Below are 10,323 nucleotides of genomic sequence, written 5' to 3' on the forward strand. Positions count from 1 at the left end.
AAACAAGGAGACTACAGGGCTTTGATATGACTCAGGTGACCTGCTGTGACAGCTGGTATTGTTTTCATCTAGTCATCTGTGTGTATCAGTGTGGGTGTGGATACTGTGTCTGGATGCAGCTTTGAATAACTTAAATATCTGTAAGGTTGTCAGTGGATAGGTTTAGTCAGCGCTATAGCGTTATAGCTGTGTAAGACAGTCCTGAGAATCTGTGTTCTTGAAATTAAAATAAGATTATGTTTAAAGATTAGCGTATGAAGCAGAAGTACCTGCATGATGTACACAAGAAAGGGGAAAATAGAGTATAACACCACACGTTTCTCTCCTTTTAATTGTTAGGGTATCTGCTCTTATGAATTATAATATGAATTATCTGAATCTGGTAAGAGATATTTGAAAAACTGGTGTGGTACAAGATTTTCTGGTCACCAGAATAATGATTAGAAAGTATATTTATTATTTTTCATTAATTTCCGCTTTACCTCAGACCATTTTAAATGAGCTTTGGTCCAGAGAAGACAGCAGGGTTCTTGGATCGTGTTCAGATATGTGAATTTCAGGGTGAACTGTGTTCACAGTGATTTCTGGAAGAGTTCCTGAGCCCATGCAATGATTTCCAGTAGAATTTTTAATGCAGTGCTGCCTGAAGACCCCAAGATCATAGACATATACTTATGTAGAGACGCTGCATTGACTGCCTCAGCCCGCTGCTGTGACTTGTCAACGGGTCCGCCATCTTTGTTCTGGCAAGAGAGCTCAGTAGAAGTTCACAAGCGAACAGTTGTTGAGTTTAAACTGAATTAAATATTAAACGTTTATTAAAATTTTTAGCTGACGGGGTTTTAATGCTTGAAGCCTAATGTGTTGTACATTAATGCATCCATAAGTAGATCTATATTTTCATGATATAGTTAAATAAAAATGGCACATAATGTAAATTTTACAAAGTGTTTTGAAACCCCTTGTCATTTTGAAACTAACATACAATGACAAGTGAACCCCCAAGAAGTAAACAGTAGTAATTGTTATTATAGTAAAACCATTAGTCCTGAAAATGTTCCAGGATCATTCAGATGCTGTCAGATTATGTCTCAAGTGGGATTTAAAGCCTTTCACCTATAATCAACAATATAAGCTGGATAACAACATTATATGAGCCTTTTGTTGCCCTTGTTTCAGGTTTTTAGACATGTGTTTTGTGTGTTGCTGCCATCAAATTTAAAATGCGGTCATATGTTCTAGGAAATGTTTCAACATCTTTCAACATCTCACATGTTGTTTATGTTATTCTGAGATTAAAATATGGATTGGATAGATTATTAAGTCATTGTATTATGTGTTTATTTACATTTCACACAACTTCTCAACTTTTTTTTATCTAAAATTGGGGGTTGTAAAGTCATGTAGTACATATCACCCACCTGTAGGAGGCACTATCCTAAAAACTAAACAAACCGTCGTTCACCCGGAAAAACTTTTTATTGCCCGAACATGTGTTTACATTGAAGTTTGTTGGCTGAAACCTAATTAAAACTTTAGTCTGTTTCAGTTTACATTTCATTAGCCCAAAATGTCTTCAAACCCTCGCGAAAACGACGATAATTCTGATGAACAGTCTGTGGTGAAAGAGGAACTGAGCAAAAAGGTAGCGTTAGCCAAAACATCCCCTCCATGGCTAATGTTAGCTAGTGTGGCTAATGAACGCTAACAGCACCAGCTAAGATGTAGCGAACAATCACGGATCTAAGAATGATAGTAGACCACTGCTAATGGTATTTACGTTTACAGGGCCTTTTTAAAAATTAGTTATTCGCAATTGTAAACTAAATTGACTGAACCAGGGAGATGATACGAGTTACTGTTTTGCAGATCAAGGAGCAGAAGATTGTTGTGGACGAGCTTTCTAATCTGAGGAAAAACAGGGTGAGTAGCGTGTTTATGGGACGCAGTCAAAGTCTGACTGAATATGACGTTAGTTAATTTATTGATGTGGCATTAGGGTAAGAAATAACATGTTGTTTGACACTGTTTTCCTCGTAAATTTGTATCAGAAAGTCTACATCCAACAGAGGAACAGTAACATTTTCTTCCTGGCAGACAGAAATCACACACTGGGTACATGCAAAAGTAAGTTGAATTGTAAAATTTATTGTTAATTTGAACATAATCTGTTAAATTGTGCTAATTCATCATTATGTGATAGATGACCATAACAGATGTCATGTTTTGTTTGCAGAGGATCTGGATAATATGAAAAAAGAACTACAGAACATGTAAAACATTGTAAAATTTACAATGTGTGGAATATTTTGTGGGTTGAGTCTGTCGTCTGCTCACGTTGACTGGGACAAAACAGCGTATGGATATTTAAAAAGAAGAGGACCAGACTCAAGTCAGAATGTCACAGTTACAGGCACGGATTCCAGCTATTGTTGTTCATTTTCTGCCCATGTTCTTCACATGAGGGGCCACCTTACCCCGCAGCCAGTCCAGGATGATGCTGGAAACATCCTCCTGTGGAATGGAGAGATTTTTGGGGGACTACCAGTGACTCCAGAGGAGAATGACACCGCTGTTGTTTCACAGAGGTTGTCAACCTGCAGCAGCCCCTCAAAGATTCTTACTGTTCTATCTGCTATACAGGGTCCGTGGGGGTTTGTTTACTACCAGAAAGCTGGAGATTATCTCTGGTTTGGCAGAGACTTCTTTGGCAGAAGGAGCTTGCTTTGGAAATATGATGACGAGCTCACAGCCTTGACAGTGACTTCTGTAGCGGCCCAGTTATCTGCAGCCGATCGGTCCAGTTGGAAAGAAATCCCAGCAGTTGGCGTGTACCGGGTTGCTCTGAAGGCAGTGGCGGAGGCTGGTTCTGTGTCATTTGAGATTTTTCCGTGGGTGCATGCAGGGAATGATTTCATCTCAAGTTGCAGTGAAATTATACTGGAGTCTATCCCTGGAGGCTGCAGCGCTGTGATGAATCAGTCAGGCCTTACACTCACCTCACCTGTGTGCCCTCTGAATACATCATTAAACCAAACAGAAATTCATCCAGACTCACATTTATCTCTCAGCAATCTGGAGGAGCTGCTGGTCAGCAAAAAGAAAACTGACGAGGTGAACCATCTAATCGGCGTCCTCAGTGAAGCAGTGAGACGAAGAGTTCACTCTCTGTCTTTTAGGGATCTGGACAGTTCACTACCTACTCGTGACCACGCCAGCATCGCTATACTTTTTTCAGGAGGTATTGATTCAATGATCTTGGCCGCCTTAGCAGACCGCCATGTTCCTGCTCATCAGCCTATAGACCTTCTCAATGTAGCATTTAAACTACAGGAACCAAAAAAACAGAAAGAGTCTGCAAAAAAACTTAAAAAGAAACCCACAGGTTACAAAACTGATGAGGCAGGTTCCCAGACATTCAGTCCCTTTGATGTTCCAGACAGACTCACTGGAAAAGCTGGTCTGAAGGAATTACAAGACCTGAACCCTGACAGGATGTGGAATTTTGTTGAGATCAATGTAACACGGGAGGAGCTGCAGAAAATGCGCCAGGAGCGCATTTCTCATTTAGTGCATCCGCTGGACACAGTGTTGGATGATAGTATCGGATGTGCTGTGTGGTTTGCTGCAAGAGGTGTGGGGGTCATCATGGAGGACGGCGACCAGAGGCCCTTCACGTCATCCGCTAAGGTGAACTACGAACATCAGACTTTGCACTCATAACATTGTGAGCTTGGTTTAACCAGTATAGAACTGTGACGTGACGGTCCTCTGGGTTGTTTTATTGCTTTACTGCTAAAGAATCAACAGCTGGATCATAGATAAGTAGATTTTGTTCAGGTTGGAAATTCAGCAGCTTCTCTAAAGTTCTGTTTTTTATTTTTTTTAACTTAACGACTGCAGGTCATTCTGACGGGAATTGGAGCAGATGAGCAGCTAGCTGGTTATTCCAGACACAGAGTTCGATTTAAGATGTCGGGGCATGAAGGGCTGGTCCAGGAACTAGCCATGGAGCTGGGCAGGATATCCTCCAGGAATTTAGGCAGAGATGACAGAGTGATAGGAGACCATGGAAAGGAAGCAAGGTAGGTCTGGGACCCCAGTTTGTAAGTAGCAGAGCTTCAAGTAATGCCTGGAAATGGTAGAATTTGTTTGTGCAGGTTTAAAAAACCTAATAAGAATTTAATTTATTCAGTTCTTGGTGCTTTTTTACACTTTTTTTGCCACCTGCTGTTTTTAAGGGAAATGACATGATACTGATGATAAAATTGACTGCAGTGTATTCATTGTTGGCCAGCAGAAGGGCATCATAGAAGGATGTAGACTTAATACAGTGTTCTAAATTATTCTGCATGTGCTGTTTTTATTCATTTCTCCTAAATAATCAATGTGAATTAAAATGAAAATGATTTTTGTTATATTTCAGAAGACTGTGATAAAAGTTATCTCTGTTTAAATATTTTAATCAGATATTATTTAAAGCCTCTTACCAGGGTCCACCCAAACAGATGCCTTCACCTTGACTTCTTTGAGCTTCTAGGTCAGGGTCTCAAATTCCTGGCCTCAAAAAGATGCACAGATATATGTGCTTAGCAGAAATGTCCCTTTCCAAGCAGTAAAGAAAGAGTAATTTAAGAAATGTGGATATCACCGTATTTTTCTTGAAGGTCAGTGGAAGTGCAACATGCCTGATATGCAAGGAAGAAGTCGCGGTTTTAAAGAAATACATCAAATGCCATTACTTGACTAAACCTGTGGAACAGGAACAGTTTGAAATATGCGGGCGGCGAGAAGAATAAAATGAGCGACAGCTACGCTGAGGATAAACTCCTCAGCAAAGTCTTTTCCATAAAGCCAAGAAGAGCCTGATGCTGCTGTTACCAAGTTACGTGGTTAGTGAGTTAATCCCCAAACCAGGAAAGCCGTTCACTGAAGGATAGTTGCTGCAAGTTCCTGATGTCTTGTGTCCGGAGAAGAGAAAGTTGTTCAGTAACTTCTCTATCTGCAAACACGGTGGTGGAGTGCATTATGAACAGTTACATGACAGATCAGACAGATCTGTCAGGCTGGTCACGCCTCTGGGATACCATCAGCTGATAAAGACATCGAAACATATCAAAAGTAAAATTACAACACCTTAAAAAACTCTTTGTCTGATCAAAGAATTTTTACAACTGTTACGTGACAAGCACAAACTTTTGCTGCATACTCTGTGGTGCTTGATGAGAGACGGTGCTCAGCTTGTTGGATGTAACAGAGGAGTTACTGAGTGTGTGTCTGATGCATGGGCGCACCACAGGCATGGATATGTCCCTGCAGCTGTGTGACGCGCTGGAGTGCGAGTTTGCCGTGGAACATTGAAGGAGCCCTATGCATGACCGGTAAAAAAAAACACAGGCTGGTAGCGCTGCTACAAAGGAAGTTGGAGGAGGAAAACGCAGACCCAGCAGTTGTTTTGCACGGTATCATAAGACTGTGCAGCAGATGTCTGAAATGTGGACATGTCTGTGTGGAGGAGGGCACGGCGTTCTGTGGAGAGGACTACTCGTCTGCTATAACCTGCTGCAGGAGTTTGATAAGCGATTTGCTGACTTTAAGGCACACCATGACACTTTCCAGCTGTTTGCAGACCCCTTCTCAGCTGGAAAGTGTCCCAAGTGTGTTGGCAGACAAGTTCTGAGGGAATTGCCTCCATCCCTCCCAGAATTGTCAGAAGTTTTTAGTCGTGTGATGTGCCTTTTTGGAAGCACATATCTCTGTAAGAAGCTTTTCTCCACTATGATCTTTATTAAATGCAAGTACAGGTCCTGGCTGAGTGATAACCATCTTGAAGCTGTACTCAGGGTTTCTAACTGGGACCTCTATCAGGCCAAATGGAGCTGAACTTTGTGAGGAGAAACGCTGTCAGGTGTCTGGACAGCAGTAAAATGCTAAATGTGAGCTCGGGGATTTTTTTTTTCCAGTGCAAGATTTGCAAAATTGCTAACTCTTCATCATTCTCTGTACCGCTTAGTCCATTATGGGTCGCAGGTAAGCTGGAGCCTATCCCAGCACCTGTCCTGCAGGTTTTAGATGTTTCCCAGTGGCCCAAGAGGTCTGGAGTTGGTGATCCTTAATCTATGTTCTCTACTGGCATCCTGATACTGATATTAAAACCTGTTGTTAAAACTGTAATATAATGAAAGTGACACAAGATGAATTTTGATGATTGATATGCAGCATATAAATGAAATTGAAATGTCGGCCTCAGAGGAGGTCTAACCACAGCACCAGCGCGAACACAGTCATGTTGTCAGCCATTTATTTAATGTAGTATTTGTTATGGAATTTTTTAGTCAGTGTCTGACAAACATGTTATCTGCAGGTTTCCATACTTGGACGAGGATGTGGTCAGCTACCTGAATTCCCTGCCTGTGTGGAAGAAGGCTGATCTGTCACTCCCACGAGGCGTTGGGGAGAAACTCCTCCTGAGGCTGGCCGCGAAGCAGCTGGGCCTCGGCCGATCCGCCGTCCTACCCAAGAGAGCCATGCAGTTTGGCTCCCGCATCGCAAAGATGGAGCACAGCCATGAAAAGGCTTCTGACAAATGCTCAAGACTCCTCACTGGGTAGATCAGAAATCAGTTTATTAGAAAATATTCATTATAAACTTCATTATAAACATACAGTTCTTTGTCCAGGATTTTACATTAGATTTTTTTCATGTATATGAATTAAAAGAAAGTGATCATAATTATAATAAATCTTTGTCCTATTTCCTCTAAACCATGTAAGACTTTGCATCTCTAAGCTTTTCTTTGAAATAAAGGTCACATTCAATGTAGGAGGGCAGGTTTCCAACATCGAACCGTCCAGATATCTGATGAACGTAAACAGGTTTCCTGAAAGAAAAAGTCAGACGATAATTACATAAAAAAATAACAGATTTAATCCCTTCTGTGCTCCTGACCAGTCGCCTGCTTTAAGAAATGATTTTAATTACTTTCCTGAGTTAAAACTCTGATCCAGCAGGAGAAATTACCTTGAAATGATCCAAGACACAAAGTTTCCTGGAGCGTCTTTCTCTTCAATCGGAGCGTTCTGTGAAAATAAGAAAATCTATGCAGTCATATAAAAAATAAAAAAAATCACAATTTAATAATATTTACCTTCTTTTCATCAAGGAAGACATCCAGCAGAGGAAGGCTTTTCTTTGACAACACGTAGAAACAGGGACACTGAAATGAAAATGGAAAGGATTAGATGTTAAATCCTAACCCAATAAATCCACACAATGAAACCAAACCAAGTTCAGAAATGAATTTACGTGTAATGAAACGGACTGAGAGAGGGGAAAAGTACTGAACACATGAAGAAAGACTGGTACAAAAGACAGCAGATGAAATAAATAAGTCCTGTTTGTCGTGCTGAGATGTTTTTAACAGAACCTGCTGCCATCGACCAGGATGAGGAGGCAGAAACAACACTTCAGCAAGGTGCTGGTCCTCACTCACCAACAGTTTTCACAAAGTCCTACAAACTTTTTACAAAGTTATCTTGGATTTATTTTCAAGTCCTACGAAGATCCAGGAGTACTCTTATCAACATTAGAGCTCTAAGATTTTCTTTTACCACTCACTTTTTTCAGTTCAGTTCATTAAAACACAAAATTGAATGTCTTTGTCAGATTTTTTTAAATCGCTTTTGGGAATTTACAAGACGATTATTTTAGAATAAATGGCAGATATTGCAGTTTGTCAGATTATGATGTTAAAAAAGATGTAAAATGAATGTATGAAAAGATATAGCAGCATAAAGACCAACCAGAAGAAGAAAGCAGAATTTATTACTACCAGAACTTTGTAGAAATAACACACAGACCAACAGTGACCAAACCTTTTCTCGTCTCATCGTTCTCTCAAGTCTTGGCTTTCAGGAGAAAAAATATTGGCATTGAAACAAACACACAACAAAATATTTCCATGTTTCCACTTTTTCCTCATTTCCAGTTATTTCTGCTACTATTTACCTGCTATCCTCACTAAACCAACTCCAGCTCAGCTGCTTTGTGACGCCACCGTGCATCAGAAACGTCTTCTTGGCTTTATTCCAGCCATAGAGGAGCATTATTTTCTTCTTTTCACACACACATAGAACTTTCTGCTCACTGGTTGATCTTGGGCTGCTCCTGATTGGACATTACCGTCAATCTAAGCTCTCTGATTGGTGGAAAGTCTGACAGGAAGTGGCTTCATCATCATGTCCAGGTCAAAATAGAGGTCTCTTAGCAACATAGTAGTGATAGTGATCTTTTTTTTTTTTTTTATTATAACACTGATTAGTAATGGTGTTATCGTGGAACACTCATTGTGGATTAACCAACGCTCTGTGTCCAGATAAAAAATGGTTCCTTTGTAAATATACCACACACACACAATGCAACATCTGATGTGTTAACAAACTATTTGTAGTATAGTGGGAGAAGACCTGGTTGTCAACCCATTCTGAATACTGGACAACACTTGCAGGCTCTGCGACAAACTCACTGCTCTCCTGGACTTGGTCTCTGAAGGAAGAGGTTTCTCCTTCATGCAGAAGGCACGGAGATCCTCATTTACTTCCAGTATTCCATATTTCTGGGTTTCTGTAGAGACATGTGAACACAATCTGCAACTTGTGAACATTAAGCAAACTAAAGACAAATCCTCTTCTCTTACAACTTCTCTTCAGTGAAGACAGAACTCACCATCATCTCTGCAGTGGTACGACAGCACCAGACAGCTGTCTTCACTCTTACGCTGCACATCTGAGAATTTCTCTTTAACTTTGCTGAGGCTGAAATCCTCTTTGAAGAGGGTGTCACTGTTGAGGATGGACAAGACCGTTAAACTCAAACACACACTTAATCCGGCAAGTTTAAAAACAGGAACTTACCCTCCAATTACTACAACATGGCCTTCAATATTAAAATGTTTTACTGCAAGCTGCAAGCAGGCCACAGCTCCCAGACGTTCCTGGTGAAAGGAAAAGATTAGGGTGCAGGAGATCCACTTTTTTTCTGTTTTGCAAACAGTCTTAAACCACAATTATTCCACCCATTATTCAGAAGGTGATCTGATAAACACAAAACATGGTTAAAATAATTAAACATTTATTTACATCATTGGTTCTTGTCTGGTCACTGAGAATCCTGACATTTGTGAAATGTGCAGCCCATTCTTCAAAAGCAGCCTGGTAAAGAGCATTAGTCTGTGGGGAGATGGACATGAGGGGTGATTGGACAGGGTCAGACCTTCATTTTACTGATGGATGTCTCCTATTTCTAAAATATAAACACCCCATTTCAAACTATAGCACAGAAAACGTCTCCTCCAGCAGAGATTACAGTTTATAGCAGTACTTACTACGACATAGATGCGGTCCACACAGTCAGAGGCGGTCAGCGCTTGAACCCAGTGAGATATCAGAGCACAGTGTCCCACCGGGAGGAGCGGCTTCGCAACGCCTGTCAGGTGAACGAACTTCCCGCTGTTGTCAGTAGCAACATCCCTCTGGAGTCTGGTTCCGTAACCGGCGGCGAGAATTACGGCTTTCATTGAAATCAGCAAGTAGAAGAAACCTCGTTCAGCTGTTAGCATTAATACCAGGCAACGGTATGTGGCAAGTTGTAAAAAAAAAAAAGTGGGTGAAATGGCAAGAAGTTTATTAGCATTGGAACATAGAGCAAGTCATTTCTCTCTCGCGATACTAGCTGCACAGTAAAGTGAGATCACGCGAGAACAAAGACCCTCTACGGGGCTTCCGGTTAATAAATAGGAACGAGACTGTAGGTCATAGGTTAAAAATAAAATAAGATACATATATAAACTATTAAATAGATAAATAAACAAATAAATCTTTATTTTAATTGATAAAACAAGAATGAGTTGTTCACTGGTAAACTAATATTTAAAATTTGACACAGAACTGACACAATCATGTCTTCTACATAAAAAACAAGCAAAGAAAAACGTACTGCAAAAAACATTTGATCAGATTATTGACATAGTTTCTTTTGAATCTTGAAGATTTCAGAGTTCTAGATTTTCCCAGCAGCGTACTTCACTCTCACTGGAACAGTGGTTCCTTGTGGTTCCTAGAGGTTCTAAAAGTAGAGTGGGAGGCAGAACCTTCACTCTTCTGTTCAACCAGCTCCCAGTTTGGCTGCAGAAAGCAGACACCCTCTCCACCTTCAAGATTCGGCTTCAAACTTTCCTTTTTGAAAAAGGTTATGCTAAAGGCTGGTTTGGTGACCCTTATCCATCATTTAGTTATGCTTCTTTCTCAGCAGTTATTCCTAGTTTAG

General features: G+C 40.5%; 3 protein-coding genes across 3 annotated transcripts; 2 read left to right on the plus strand and 1 right to left on the minus strand.

The window, feature by feature from the left end:
- The first annotated feature begins 1,461 nt into the window (after nucleotides 1-1,461).
- Nucleotides 1,462-2,378, plus strand: LOC121650129 (ASNSD1 upstream open reading frame protein-like). Its single transcript, XM_042001456.1, has 4 exons — nucleotides 1,462-1,645; nucleotides 1,870-1,923; nucleotides 2,052-2,127; nucleotides 2,237-2,378. Exons 1-4 carry the CDS (start codon nucleotides 1,571-1,573, stop codon nucleotides 2,275-2,277), a joined length of 246 nt encoding a protein of 81 aa, XP_041857390.1. The 5' UTR covers nucleotides 1,462-1,570; the 3' UTR covers nucleotides 2,278-2,378.
- asnsd1 (asparagine synthetase domain containing 1) lies at nucleotides 2,296-6,772 on the plus strand. Its single transcript, XM_042001419.1, has 3 exons — nucleotides 2,296-3,690; nucleotides 3,904-4,085; nucleotides 6,365-6,772. Exons 1-3 carry the CDS (start codon nucleotides 2,296-2,298, stop codon nucleotides 6,609-6,611), a joined length of 1,824 nt encoding a protein of 607 aa, XP_041857353.1. The 3' UTR covers nucleotides 6,612-6,772.
- Nucleotides 6,609-9,733, minus strand: zgc:136439 (uncharacterized protein LOC678627 homolog). Its single transcript, XM_042001438.1, has 8 exons — nucleotides 9,383-9,733; nucleotides 9,138-9,227; nucleotides 8,913-8,992; nucleotides 8,725-8,840; nucleotides 8,525-8,622; nucleotides 7,148-7,216; nucleotides 7,021-7,079; nucleotides 6,609-6,880 (listed from the first exon to the last, which is right to left on the minus strand). The coding sequence occupies exons 1-8, from the start codon at nucleotides 9,614-9,616 to the stop codon at nucleotides 6,760-6,762; spliced, it is 867 nt and encodes a 288-aa protein (XP_041857372.1). The 5' UTR covers nucleotides 9,617-9,733; the 3' UTR covers nucleotides 6,609-6,759.
- Nucleotides 9,734-10,323: the final 590 nt, after the last annotated feature.

This window comes from Melanotaenia boesemani, chromosome 12, assembly GCF_017639745.1.
Source record: "Melanotaenia boesemani isolate fMelBoe1 chromosome 12, fMelBoe1.pri, whole genome shotgun sequence".
Classification (NCBI taxonomy): Eukaryota; Metazoa; Chordata; class Actinopteri; order Atheriniformes; family Melanotaeniidae; genus Melanotaenia; species Melanotaenia boesemani.

Bases quoted from the DNA above. Each gene is read 5' to 3' on its own strand.
- asnsd1 (XM_042001419.1), top strand. From the start codon at position 2,296: ATGTGTGGAATATTTTGTGGGTTGAGTCTGTCGTCTGCTCACGTTGAC. The intron at 3,691-3,903 runs GTGAACTACGAA...TAACGACTGCAG, and splicing joins CCTTCACGTCATCCGCTAAG to GTCATTCTGACGGGAATTGG. The intron at 4,086-6,364 runs GTAGGTCTGGGA...TGTTATCTGCAG, and splicing joins GACCATGGAAAGGAAGCAAG to GTTTCCATACTTGGACGAGG.
- zgc:136439 (XM_042001438.1), bottom strand. From the start codon at position 9,616: ATGCTAACAGCTGAACGAGGTTTCTTCTACTTGCTGATTTCAATGAAA. The intron at 7,217-8,524 runs GTGAGTTTGTCG...TTTTCATTTCAG, and splicing joins AGACCAAGTCCAGGAGAGCA to TGTCCCTGTTTCTACGTGTT. The intron at 6,881-7,020 runs GTAATTTCTCCT...TTTTTCTTTCAG, and splicing joins GTGTCTTGGATCATTTCAAG to GAAACCTGTTTACGTTCATC.
- LOC121650129 (XM_042001456.1), top strand. From the start codon at position 1,571: ATGTCTTCAAACCCTCGCGAAAACGACGATAATTCTGATGAACAGTCT. The intron at 1,924-2,051 runs GTGAGTAGCGTG...AATTTGTATCAG, and splicing joins CTAATCTGAGGAAAAACAGG to AAAGTCTACATCCAACAGAG. The intron at 2,128-2,236 runs GTAAGTTGAATT...TTTTGTTTGCAG, and splicing joins CACACTGGGTACATGCAAAA to AGGATCTGGATAATATGAAA.